Raw genomic sequence first — 13,843 nt, 5'->3', positions numbered from 1 at the left:
CTCCTGACTACTGTTTGACTGTGTGAGAGCCTGAGCTGATGTTTTACTCTTTATGCCCTGACTCCTGACCTGAACATGTTGCTGTATGTCTCAGTATGGGGAATTCACTTGTGTTATTGGCAATGAGTGACAGTTCTTTCTTTTCCCTGTTTCCCGTCTCCCACCCCATTGCCTGTTGTCTTCCTCTTCTCATTCTGGTCCCCCAGGTATTTCCGGTCCGGGGCACCCCCTGTCATCAATCCCCTGCACACACACTTCCCAGGGGACACGGCTGTGCCTGGGGTTTTCTCCCTGACCCTCAGCTGGACACTGCCCAACCGCACCTCAGGCATCTTTAACGTCAGCAGCCCCTTACCTGGGGACTGGTTCTTGGCTGCCCACCTTCCCCAGGCCCATGGCCACATCTCTGTCAAGGTGGGTTGATGCTGCCCAGGGTAGGAGGGGGCCAAAGTTGCTTCTCCATATCTGCTGAATCCCCCTCACAGGCCACCTGACATACCAGCCTTGTGCCAGGGTGGGCAACAGCATAAGGGTGTCTAGGGTGGCCCATGGCTAGAGGCCAGCAGTTTACCTCTTTTGGAGGCAATTTGGGAGCCTTAGGAGGACATAGTGGGTGCTGAAGGGAAAGTGCAGAGTCTGGAGTCAGTCACAGGCCCTGGCACTGTGGAGGAGTGTCCCTGTTAGAAGGTGTAAGGGTTATTCAAGGTGATCAGAAGTCAGCCAGGGACTGGTCATATGCTGCTGCACAAACCCAGGACTGGTCTTGTTCTACATCTTGATTGGTGATAGCCCTGCAGACTCTCATAGGCTCCAGCCCAGTTATTGGTCCATCTGGGAGAAAACATTCCTCTCCTATCATAATTTCAGCTCCCTACACCCTCTGGAAGGCCACAGGAGAACACTTGGGGACAGGGAAATCCTTTCCTGTTAAAAGGAGGCCTTGGGCAGCTGGTGTCTGTCCTGACTGTTGCTTCCCTTTTCTCCAAATGTCAGCTCTGATTTCATAGAACAGAGGTTTTTAAAGTGTGCAGTGTAGGTTCAAAGGTCAGGATGCTTCTCCATTCTGGTTTGGAGGGGAAAGAAATGCCACAAAGTTTTCCTGTCCCTCCCAGGAATGGGCTAGATTTCCTCCTTATAGTGAGAGGATCTATGGGTTTCTTACTCTTGTCCATTGGCAGGAAGGGAGGGTATGATAAGCTGGCCTTTGGCAGAGTGGAGTGGCTACGTGTGTGGGGCCAGTGGTAAGGGTGAAAGACTGAGCATAAGCAGAGCAAGGATTTAAAGAACAGAATGCTGAAGAACACAAATGCTAGTGGGACTTGGCCATTGATAATTGAAAAGGGCAGAAATTTCCAATCGGGGAAGATTTGACTCAGCTGTATCTCTCCAGGCTGAGTTCCCTGAGGACAGTGGCACTGTGACTGCACCAGACTCACCTCTCCTCCTCCTGCTATAGCGCAGTGTTCAGAGAAGGTGTTATGATGATTTTGAATGAGCTGAGAATTATACAGGGACAGGTGCACTGGCACTGCTGTTGTCAGCGATGGGAACTGTGGCTGAGGTTGCATCTTAAGGCCTCAGTGATGGGCCTATTTTTGCTGAAAGGGCTGTCCCAGTGAATTTCTTGTCAAGGCCTGGGAGCCCTGTGGATGACAGCATGTCAGGAACTCACCTAGAAATGGCTCTGGGTTCTAGGTAGATCTTGACTCTCATCAGACCTAAGGGTTATTCTATTTCAAGGAATGCCTTAGGTCTTAGGCCAAATCCCAAAGAGCCCATTCCTGACTGTGACTTTGATCCTTGATTCTCTTTGTGAGAACTAACAGGAAAAATCTTTCTGAAGCCCTGCTCTCGTTATTTAAAAGCCCTTCTGAATGAGCAGGAGGAATTGGGCGCCTGGTTTGGAGAGGTCAGAACCAGCCTTGACATAACCATTTGCATCTAAATACAGCAAGTGGGGTCTGGAGACTTGGAACTGCAAGCTGGAGGGCTAGCCGGCAGAACTCCTTAGGTATGGTGATATTAGAGATAAGGTGACACATTTATATCTTGCCCACGAATGACAGCAGACCTGGATATCATGAGAGATGTAGGTCTTTAGTTAAGGCATCTTCTAGAGACTTGGGGGTGAGGAGTGGGCAAGGATTATCCTTGTGTTTCCTCTAAGAATTTGATTGTCTTTTGGAATCTTATATGGGCTCTAAGGATTCTTAAGTTCTCTGGTGAATTCCCTAGACTCCAGTCTATGAGTTAATTGTCCAGAGCATTCCACCAGGGCTCCATCTTCTTGATTTGCTTTTTCCTTATATTGTTGTCCTGACTTACTGTGAGTCTTGGCCTCGTGTGGGGACTGAAGAGTCCTGACCATAAGAAGGCAGCACTGTTTCTAGGGCCCTCCCCAGGTTTGGGGATGAGCTCAGACTTCTCTTTAGATATTAGTCCTTGGACACCTGCTTTGTCCCAGACCTTGGATTGCATGCAAGGGACACAGATAAATAAGATGTGTATTAATGAGATACAGGAGATGTTTTAAGAGGACAAAGGAGAAAAGGCTAACTCAGTTTGGTAGTATGGTTTTAAGAAACAGGAAGTGAGGCTTGATGTTGAAAAAGCAAGAGAGGGCATTCCAGGTGGTGGGAGTTAGCATGGGCTAATGTGCAGAAGGGAGAACTGAAGTGGTTCAGTGTGGACTGATTGTTGGACTGGGTAAGGGAGCTGGAGGAATGAGCAGAGGCCAGATCGTGAAGGACCTAGAAATTTGAACTTTATCCTGAGAGTGATCAGGACTTGTAAGAGGTTGTTAAAGGGAAGTAACTTTTCTGGTCCAGGCCATTCTCCTGAGCTCTGGTCTTACACTTCTGTGAGCGCCTGTGTCTGTGCCACTCACTACCGTATTCCTAGCACCTGGCACAGAGCCTGGCGTACAGTGGGGGTATGGCCAATTTTTACTGTTCTTTTGCTATCTTCTCAAATTCATAGTGTTCAAAACTGATCTCACTTCTTTCCTTTTCCCCCTTTTCCTGTCCACCTCTTCTGTCTTGACCCATGCCTTCCATTGCCTTGCCTTCCCTGTTTTGGAGCACATGTTCACTCTGCGGAGCCCAGTCTGCACTGACGGACTGGTCTTTGGACTATAGGTAACATCTGGCACCACATGGCTCATTAGGGAAAAGTTTTCCTAATGTCTGGAACAGTGTTCTCCTCCACCTTTTTCCAGCTCCAAGATTTGAAAGTAAGTGAAAGCAGGTAAAATAATGAAAACAAGGATAAGGAAGGCAAAGAAGCAGATAGTAGAGAAGAAAGGATTTGACTGAATCCATCAACCAGACCAAGTGTAACTCTGTATCTCAACTTGAAGAGATTAAAATCTGCTAACAGTGCTCATTCTGCTCTTCCTCCTCCTTCTAAATTATTATATTTGTGTCTCGAATAGGTAATATATGCACCTGGTACAACATTCGAAAGGTACAAAAGGCATACAGTGAAAAGTAAGTCTTCCTCTTCCTTCACTCCTTCCAGTCCCCACTTCCTCTCTCCAGAGTTAAGTAGTACTAGCTATTGACTAGTTCCTTTTATTACTCTTTCCTTCTTGAAGTACTTTCTCCTCGTGGCCTTTATGACGTTATAGAACTGCGCTGATTTTCTCCTGCCCACCACTTCTTCTGTCTCCTTTCTTGGTGTCTCCTCTGCTTGGTGCATTTTGTGGGGCCCCAGTGCCTGGTCCTGAGGCAGTTCCTTCTTTATTTCTCCATTCTCTTGCTAGATGTCTCCAGTTTTAAATACCACCTGTAAGTTTTATCTTTGAAGTGTATTCCATGAGTCCTAATTTCTTTGCATCTCAGACTTTATATTTAACTGCTTACTTGGTATCTCTGATTGGATGTCCCAAGAAATGTCTCAGACTTGGCATATACAAATCAAAGCAGAACCCAAACAGAAAATATCTTTGACTCCCATTCTTCTCCCAGCCCAAACCTTTTTTCTCTAGTCTTCTCAGTCAATGGCACTGCCATTCACCATTTGCTTAAGCCCCAAATTTAGGTGGCATACTTGATTCTTCTTTTCCCTTTCTTTCTTTATAGCTAGTCTGTAAAGATTCTACTTCTAAAGTATGATTCTACTTCTAAAGTATGCTCTGATGCATCTGCTTCTCTCTTTTCATCCTGAGCGTACCTTTCCTGAGCTTTCTCCTGGGCTACCGCGGTAGCCTCGCAGTCATCTCCCTGCTTGCACTCTTGCCCCCTGCAGTCTGACCAGCACTCTTGTGTGTTGATCAGTGCTGACTGACTCAGGGCCAGAGGCTGTTCTGGGTCCTGGGATATTCCTATAGGGAAGGGCAAGTGTCTTTGGGCATCTTAGTCTGTAAGCCCTAACTCAGCCCAGCCATGCTGGGGTTCAGTCAAAGGCCTTCCTCTCCAACTTCTTTCAGACTTGTTCCCACCCTGCTTCTCACTTTGGTCCTCCTGGTTTCTCAAGTGTCCTTGCTTTGGTCCCGTTCCTTACATGACTGCTGATGTTGGCTCAGTTTGGGCACTCTTACTTGGCTTATGCCTTGGCAGCTCCTGAAGACTTGGCTTCTGGTGCCCTTCCTCTCACCCTATCACAGGGTGAAGGCTGCCGCATCTCTGCACCTTCCCTGCTCTCCACTGATTGGATGCTTCCCTCTGCAATAAGGGAGGAGCTTTGATGTGCACATTATATAGTTTAAGGAAGGAGCACATTTTAACCATTAAGGTCATGTCCACTAATCCTTCAGTTAAGCCAACAGCAAGAAAGATGTGGAACAAAGTGTTTCTTCCCCCCTGGATTGTCCATCTAGCAAGGAAAGGGGTTACCCCTCACCCTTGAGCTTGCTCACTGCAAGGTTATTGTGGCAGTGACTGCTCCCATAGGAAGTGGGGTTGATGAGATGATGTGTGGTAGTATTTCTGATCCTTAGGGTTTGACATCAAAGATGAAGGACATCTGCTGTGGGTATCAGAGATGGAGGTCTTTTTTTTTTTTTTTTTTTAAAGATTTTATTTATGTATTTGACAGCGAGAGAGGGAACATAAGCAGGGGGAGTGGGAGAGAGAGAGAGAGAGAGTCAGGCTTCCCGCCAAGCAGGGAGTCCAAGGTTGGACTTGATTTCAGGACTCTGGGATCATGACCTGAACTGAAGGCAGACACTTAATGACTGAACCACCCAGGCACCCAGAGATGGAGGTCTTTGAGCAACTTAGGTAGGTTGAGGAGCTCTCTGAAAGGACCTTCTTTTATATATATATATAATATATATACATAAATTTTAAAGATTTTATTTACATATTTGACAGAGATCACAAGTAGGCAGAGAAGCAGGCAGAGAGAGGGGAGGAAGCAGGCTCCTCGCTGAGCAGAGAGCCCAATGCGGGACTCGATCCCAGGACCCTGAGATCATGACCTGAGCCGAAGGCAGAGGCTTAACCCACTGAGCCCACCCAGGTGCCCTGAAAGGACCCTTTTTTTGTCACCCATTCTTTAACTCAACAGATTTTTAAAAAAATATTTTATTTATTTATTTGACAGACATAGATCACAAGTAGTCAGAGAGGCAGGCAGAGAGAGAGGAGGAAGCAGGCTCCCTGCTGAGCAGAGAGCCAGATGCGGGGCTCTATCCCAGGACCCTGGGATCATGACCTGAGCCGAAGGCAGAGGCTTAACCCACTGAGCCACCCAGGCGCCCCTCAGCAGATTTTTTTTTAGCACCTAGTATTTGCCAGGTAGTGTGCTAGGCATTGGGAATGCAGTGATGCAAAAGGCACAGAAGAATCCCAGTCAGAGGGTAGTGAGGTCTTCTGGCCTGGTATCATCAAGGCCTCCTTCCAGCCTTGGGGAGCTTTGCTAGAAATCAGTACCTTGGCTGGCTGTTCCACAGAATGGAACCGAGTATGATGTCAGAGCCTGGAGCTTTTGTCAGAATGAGGTTTAGACATTTGTCTTGGTCAAAATAACCACATAAGTGAACAGTGGCCTCCATTGGGCCAGCATTGGGCCATTTGTCCAGAAGAATAGCAAAGCCTCATCAGGAGCCTTGTCCTCCTCTGACCTGCTGGGGCCAAAGGGGCTTAGGTAGTTGCACATGCCGCAGAGGATGGGCCATAAGGGACTGTGCCCTTGGAGGAGTGAGGAAGCTCTACGTGCTGGGGTGGTGTGAACTGAGTCTACAAGGGTCAGGGATCTGACCCAGAAGAGCCACTTAGATGTGGCTGTCGTGTCCAGTAATGGAAGAAACCCATCCTGATTCAGAAGGAGCAGTGGTCCTGTGGGTCCCCTGAGGCAGAGCTGTGGGAGGGGAGACAGAAAACACACTCTGGCTTCATAAACATCAGAGCTGCCCACAGCTGTGTTGATTCATTTGTTCATTCATTTATTCAGCAGACATTCATCTGTGAAGCATACATTTTACATTAGGCTTCATGTTTGGAGGAGCAAAAGTAAAATAAGACAAGGTTCCTGTTTGCAAATTGCTTACACTCTGGAGATGCCTAGGAGGTAGGGTGGTCCTTCCCTAGGGGTGTTAAAGCAGAGGCTGGACCAGCACTTGGGAGGGCTGAGTAGGGAATAGAGGAAATGAAGATTCAGATTAGGAAGACTGGATGGGTTTGGACTAGAGGCCTCAGGGAGCTTCTAACCCCAGAAGAGAGCCAGTGTTCTGAGTTCTTGAGGGCTTAGAGGGGAAATGGAGTGTTTTGAAATTACCCCAAGGGGCTGTCTAGGAATGCCCAGGAGGAGGGATTAGGGTGGAGGAGGTGCAGGCCTGATTATCAGGATGGTGGTGCTGGAGCCTCAGCCAATGCTGAGGATCATAGCAGATCCTACGCACCTAGGAAAGACAGGTGGAGACCAGGCAGGAGGGACTCAGAGATTAGAGGGACCTCAGTCCTAGTCCTGGGAGCTTTGTTCCCCACCCTTCAGCAGATTCTGTTTGCCTCGCTTTAGTGGCACCCTCGCGGTCTCTCCTCCCACCACTCCTGCTTTTGTCTCAGGGTCTCCAGGACGAGTGTCAGTACCTTCTTCAGCCACAGCTGATTATCCGGCGTTTGCTGGACGTTGCTGTGCTGGTGCCTGGCCGTCCCTCAGAGCAAACCCTCTCGGCCCACAATCGCTCAGCACTGTACAAGTAAGTCGAATACTCCCCTGAACCTGACCCCTTCCCTCTTCTTTCCCTGGCCTCAAAGAGGGAACAGTGTTCTCTTGGCTACTCAGCCTCTCTACCTGTTCCTACTGTTCCACTGGACAACCTGGGCTGCGGGGTCACCCAGAGCCCCCAGGGTGGGTTGGACCCCTGCTTCCCTCCCAGCAAGATGGGAGGAAGCAAAAAAAGTTTCCTGTTCTCCTGTTTCCCCATCCCTCCGTGCTACCTTCTTCCTAAGCATTTTCCTCATTCTGGTGTCCCTCTCACTTTCTCACCTGTCCTTTCTTACCCCAACCTCCCCTTTGCCCAGGGTCTTTGTGCCCAGCTTTACTTACAGGGTTTCAGCACACCTGGTATGTGTGGGGAGCCGCGGGGCATTGGCCTGCCCCCTGACGTTGCGCCTACGTCCTAAGGCCCCACCCCTGCACAACTCAAGCTCTTTGTCCTGTGGCAGTACTTCGGTGTGCCAGCTGGAGCTGGCACTGCCCCCCTGGGGGCACTGGGTCTACGTGCGTGTGGAGATCCCATCCCGGGGTCCTGGCAGGACTGTCCGGTTCCAGCTGTGCGTGCGGTTGCAAGGTCAGAAGCCCCACATCTGCCTTGGCCACTCAGCCTGTGGCAACATTGGTGGCTGGGAAGAGGCAGCCATGGTGGTAGTGTTCATTGACCCTCTGTGATGTCCCTGTAATCTCCCCAACTCCCCAGGCTCCTTCACACTCCCTAAAGCCCTTCCACTTGGAGCTTTGATTCATTGGAAGGCCTTTGAATATTTTTTTGCATTTGTCTGGGGCTAAGTAAGGGACCTCATTACTCCCCTTGATTTAATCTTGTTCAGTTTCCTGGGGGTAGGTGGGAGCATCTAAAACCTCTGGGATACTGTCCTTGCCAAAGCCCATGCAAATCCATGAGAGAGTCCATCATCTGTTTCTACAATGTCTTCACTGCCCTTGGGGAGGGAGAGATGACCTTGACTCCCTCCACATGACATTCCATTGGCAGTGACCACTAGGAACCCCCCGGGGCCCTATCTTGTGACCCTGGATGCCCCATACTTCCAAGGGACATTTGATTCTAATTCTCATCCCTCCCTACCCTTTGCTAATTCCTATCTGATTCAGATCTGGTTTGTGGGGCTGTAGGTCTTGTGAGGGCAGCAGTCCCCAGCACTGATTTCCTTTGCCCACAGAGTGCCCACAGCCCAGCCTGTCCCGTGTCCTCGTCCCTGGAGCTGCCATGAACATGCCCCAGTCACTGGGCAACCAGCCACTGCCCCCAGAGCCGCCTTCTCTGGGGGCCTCTGCGGAGGGGCCTGGGGCCACATCCCCACCAGAGCACTGCTGGCCGGTGCGCCCGACACTGCGCAATGAGCTGGACACCTTCTCCGTCCACTTCTACATCTTCTTCGGCCCCAGTGTGGCCCTGCCCCCTGAGCGCCCTGCAGTGTTTGCCCTGAGGCTGCTGCCAGTGTTGGACAGTGGAGGTGTCCTCAGCCTGGAGCTCCAGCTCAATGTGGTACTCTTGGTGGAAAGTGGGGTGGGGGGGTTTGCCTTGGAGGGGAACTTGAAGGAGAACATGTCAGGGATGTAGGGGTTCTTACTACCTTCTCAAAGCATATCTGGGTTGCTCTGGGCCCACTTTACAATTAGGGACAATGTCTCTGTCCAAGACTGATCAACAAACATACAAACATTCCTGAGTGTTGATTCTACTACAGATAGGCTAGGTGAGCCAGGGCAACTCAGAGTGGGCTGTTATCGCAGTTTTATAGGCTAACCTTCTACTTCCCAAGGGCCTTTTTGGCAGGTGTTCACTTTTCTTGCATCTTCTGTGATGGGGAGTTCCCCACCACTTGAGGCCATGCAGTCCATATTTAGACAGCTCTCATTGCTAAAGACTGTCTTGACATTCCATGAAAATCTGCCTCCATGGATTTCTACCCACCAATCTTTGTTTTGCCCCAGAAGCTATATCCAGTAAATCTATTCTTGTCCTTTTTTTGTTTTAATTAATAGACTTAATTTTTTCAGAGCAGTTTTAAGCTTACAGAAAAATTGGGCACAAAGTATGGGGAGTCGCCATATGCCCCCTCTTTCCCTGCATAGTTTCCCCTATTATTTTACATCTTCATTGTGGTACAGTTGTTACATTCCTATCCTGTTTAGCAATCCTTCAGATGCCCCTCATCTCCTGAAAGCCGAACAACCTCAGCATCTTAGACGTCTCCTCCTCCTCTTCTGTCTCCTCTAGTCCTAGTGCCTCTGAGATAAGTGATCCAAGGGGCTTTGACCGGGGTGGCATGCGGTTTTGTGCAGCCTGAGGTCAAGTTTCCTTTTTGAGCTACCACATCACACTGGGGGATTACCTGGGGTTGTGGTGAATTAAGATCTCAGAGTCTTTTCCTTTTTTCTTTTTATTTTCTCAAACCAGCTGTATACATTTACTTTTTTATTATAAAAGTAATAGGATCACAAGTCAGAGCTTTGGAAAGTTGAAGAAGACCTAAAACTGTTTATCTCTTCAGTCCTTTTTCACATTAAGTTCTGTGTTTGTCTACTTGTCACTAAGGAACACAATTTTGTGCCCTGAGCTGGTTCATGTGAACTGCTGCCAATTTCCACCTCGTATTTTTGCAGTGAAACTTTTAACTTGAGTGTAAGAATTTATGTCCATCTTTGAGCCACTGCCTAATACTAGCTTGGGTTTTGGGTCTTACCTGCTTTGTGTAATTCACATACTTGAAAAGCCAGCATTCTGTACCTCTTAGTTATTATTTTCAGCATTAAATAAGACCAAGCTTAGGGAAGAGCCCTGTGTCAGGCCATTAGTGACTGTCTTAGATTGGCATCAATCCAGTAATTTATGTACTAGGCTCCAGCTCTGCGGGGAGGGGAACCATTTCCCTTTCAGCCAACCTGAGACCTGGTCTATGGCTAGATGTGGCCTTTTGTAGAACATGGCTCAGAACTTTTTAGTCCTCCTGCTGGTAAGGACAGATCAGATTCTTAAACCCAAAGATATTCCTTATTTTCATACTTAAAATCTCTGTTACTCTTACTGCCTTTGGGCCATGACAGTGAGGTCTTGATTTGACCTTGAAACTGTATAGCCTGTTTCAGAGAGCAGTACAACCCATACTTGTTCTTCCTCAGTTATCTTGAGAGTAGAGGCCCCAAACCCCTGCAGCCCCTCACCCTGTCCTTCTCTATATTCATCTGCTTATATTACACCCATCTGCCATGACACTTGCTGCACACCTCAAACAACCCATTATATTTATTCTGAAAGATATATTGGCTCATCTACTCTGATTTTTCCCTCTGAGTATTTTTATTTTTTCCCTTGGAATCAAGAACTGAACATTTGGATTGGAGAACTACATACCTAGAGGACACCTCCCCACCCCCCACCCCCGGCCTTGGCTTCCCACTAGTATGACTTTTATGGAATAATACTTTGATATATTACCCTGGCTTGCACTGAGGGAAGTAAAAGCAAGTTGTATGAAATTCACACTTGTGGTTGAAGATAGGATGCATCACAGAACATGGTGCTTCTTTGATGAGAATTTTCCTGAGAACCACCCATTTGGATGCTATGCTTCTTTTGAGACTCTAATTAAATTTTATCTTATGGACTTGTAAGATAAAATCTGGTAACTCATTATGTTTCCTTTTTTGCTTTGGTTGCTTGGAAGTCAGCATCAAATATACGGCTTACATCTAGGGACAGACTTTATTTTTTTTATCTTGATTTTTAAATTTCCTTCATGCATTTTTAATCTTATTATATGCATTTAATAAGCTACCTCGAATCCTTCCTGAATGAGGTGAGCTTATGGCATTCTGTTACTTTTATTCTTATACACACTCCTTACATTTATTCCTATGGATATCTGGTTTCTTTAAATCTCAGACAGGTTGCTTCATCCTCCCTCCCCCGCCCCCCCACCACATTTTGTTACCACTGTTCAGTACCTAGGATCATTTCATTACACTCCTCCTGCCTTCAGACCCAAGTGAAGATGATTGAAAATCTTACAGTTTCCTTTGTTCACAACTAGTTTCTACATCTAGCAACAGCCCTCCTCATACTCCTTCTTATAAGCTAGATGGGACTGAAACAGGGTGTTCTTTCTTGTTTGAATAGAGTTTAAACAATTCTGCTCAAAGACAACTGGGCCTTGCATTTGCATCAGTCTTTGAAAGATCTCTGCTGTGGAGAATCTGGTGTTCTCCAATTTTTCTAAGAATGGGGATAAGAGAGGGAGAGAGGGAGAAAAGAGAGAGAAGGACAGAGAAAGAAAGGAAGAAAGAAAGGCGGGCAGGCGGGCTTTTGCGGTGGAGAGCATCTGCAGGAATGGGATGTCCAGTGAGCTCCTGGAAGGGTTTCTGGAGAGGGGTTAACAGGTGTAGGAGTCTGGGGGTGGTGGGGTGATGGTAGGGTCTAGAGGGTGTGACCGCCTTGTCTTCATACCTGTCCTCCCCAGAGCTCCCTGCGCCAGGAAAACGTGACGGTGTTTGGATGCCTGACTCACGAGGTGCCCTTGAGCCTAGGGGATGCAGCGGTGACTTGTTCTAAAGGTGGGGGTGAGGAATGGGGAAAGCAGAAGAGTCTATAACTCTGGAGCTGGCGACAGTGGGGAATGGTATGGAGGAAGGATGGGCCAGGGAAGGGGTCAGGTGGGTGAAGGTTCTTTAGGTCTTGACCCCATACAGACTCCTCTTCCCTCTTGCTGATACCCTCTCTTCTACCTTCTCCCCTAAGAGTCCCTGGCTGGCTTCCTCCTCTCCGTCAGTGCCACTTCCAGAGTGGCCAGGCTGCGAATCCCCTTCCCACAGACTGGAACCTGGTTCCTGACCCTGCGCTCCCTGTGCGGGGTGGGGCCTCGGTGAGATGGGTGGGGCCGGGCGGGGCCGGGCGGGAAAGGAGCGGCTTTGGACCCTGCTGATAGCCGGGTGTGCGCAGGTACGTGCGGTGCCGGAACGCGACGGCGGAGGTGCGGCTGCGCACTTTCCTCTCCCCCTGCGTGGACGACTGCGGGCCCTACGGCCAGTGCAAGCTGTTGCGCACACATAACTACCTGTACGCGGCCTGCGAGTGCAAGGCCGGTGAGCGGGCTGGGCTGGCGAGGGAGCCTGGGCGCCGGCTTCCTGGGTTGGGAGTTGGGGCTGGACGGGCGGCGGCACCTTAAATTGAGGATGGGTTTGGAGAGAATGGGAGGCCGGAGACTACCTTCCCTGGCAGTGTCGTAGGGTTGGCGAGAGTCCTCCAGCAGGAGTGCCGAACCTGTGGGTGCCTTGGGCCCTCTTCCACCTTCTACCTTGTGCCCTCCCCACTCTTAGGCTGGAGGGGCTGGGGCTGCACCGACAGCGCGGATGCGCTCACCTATGGATTCCAGCTGCTGTCCACGCTACTACTCTGCCTGAGCAACCTCATGTTTTTGCCACCTGTGGTCCTGGCCATTCGGAGTCGATATGTGCTGGAAGCTGCTGTCTACACCTTCACCATGTTCTTCTCCACGGTATGCGGTGCATCTGTGTCTTCACTGAGTCCTTATTCATGGTGATGGGTGGGGGTCTGCATTTCCACCGTGTTTTCCACGGGTTTGGGCATGTCTACACCTTCATTATATGAGGATGTCTCCCTCTTCACGGCATGGGTAGAATATGGTAATTTTTGTAAGGCACATCAGCATAAATGAACAGGGCTGTTTGTAACTTAAGATAACCAACAGCTGCTAGAAAGAGTGTGTGGTCTCTAGCTGTCTCATACACTGAGGGCCAGGGGGAGCTTTTCTGCAATATACTGGCTGTCCTACAGTATGGAATGGTGTCTGCAGCTTCCCCTTTCTCTTTGGTATGGTGACAGGAGATCTGCACTTTCTCCCGAGTCTCTACAGAGTCTCCACTTTCATCTCCGGTGATGTGAGGGCTGGCTGTACTGTGCTCATGTTCTTCGTTATACTGGGCATTTCTATATCTTTGGCTTGTTCTTTCTTATGGTATGAAAAGGTATCTCCCTATTCAGTCACCATGGCCCTCTTGATTTCTCATGGGAACTTTTGGAAGTCAGGGAGGATCTCTATAACTGGGTAATTTATACAACATTCTGGCTCTTGGGATCCTAAAAAATTTTGTGGACTCAACTATATCCTGAGACGGCATGGGAAGGGGCAGCTTGATACCAAATTCCAGTGCAAAGAAACATATTTTGATGAAGTTTAATATAGTTTTAAATCCTTTGCCTCTCATTACAGAATGTTCACAGCCCCCTCTGTGTTTTCCCATAATCAGAAAAGTTCATATTACTAGCAAGCTTCATAAATAGTAAATAAATCCATAAATAAGGAAAGGATAGAGGAGTGAGTCTGCTAACGTGACAGCCCTCATGTAGATTCTCCCCCTGAGATGCTGCATTTAGGGATCTTTTCAGCTCCTCTCTGGGCTCTTGGCATCTTGTGACATACAGTGCCTGCCTCTGAGCTCTGCAAAAATCTTAGATGGATTCAGACTTTCCTCATGTCTTGGCAACAAGAATATCACAAAAACCAATATGTGCTTCCCTTTTGTTTGGCATTAATAGATCAGACATATGTCCAAATTACAAAAATCCTACTTATCATTTAGCAGAAAGTGGAGGGGGAGGTGAATGTTCTGAAACTGAGGGGCATGTTGTAGGGTCCTCTGG

The 13,843-nt window shown here is 48.5% G+C and overlaps 1 protein-coding gene across 6 annotated transcripts in view; it reads left to right on the top strand.

Moving 5' to 3' along the window:
• The window catches only part of TMEM8B (transmembrane protein 8B), a 43,897-nt gene that overhangs the window by 21,184 nt on the left and 8,870 nt on the right, over positions 1–13,843 (top strand). For 4 of the 6 annotated variants that reach the window (XM_059142656.1, XM_059142651.1, XM_059142655.1 and 1 more), the window contains 8 exons: positions 207–414; positions 7,008–7,141; positions 7,395–7,735; positions 8,343–8,668; positions 11,643–11,736; positions 11,921–12,044; positions 12,122–12,264; positions 12,499–12,677. In XM_059142656.1, the coding sequence (XP_058998639.1) occupies positions 8,390–8,668; positions 11,643–11,736; positions 11,921–12,044; positions 12,122–12,264; positions 12,499–12,677 (819 nt within the window). In that variant the 5' untranslated portion in view covers positions 207–414; positions 7,008–7,141; positions 7,395–7,735; positions 8,343–8,389. The remainder of the gene's footprint in view (positions 1–206; positions 415–7,007; positions 7,142–7,394; positions 7,736–8,342; positions 8,669–11,642; positions 11,737–11,920; positions 12,045–12,121; positions 12,265–12,498; positions 12,678–13,843) is intronic. The other 2 variants (XM_059142653.1, XM_059142652.1) reach the window with 2 other exon arrangements.

This window comes from Mustela lutreola, chromosome 12 (assembly GCF_030435805.1).
Source record: "Mustela lutreola isolate mMusLut2 chromosome 12, mMusLut2.pri, whole genome shotgun sequence".
Taxonomy (NCBI): domain Eukaryota; kingdom Metazoa; phylum Chordata; class Mammalia; order Carnivora; family Mustelidae; genus Mustela; species Mustela lutreola.
This window is presented reverse-complemented; position numbering and strand designations above follow the sequence as displayed.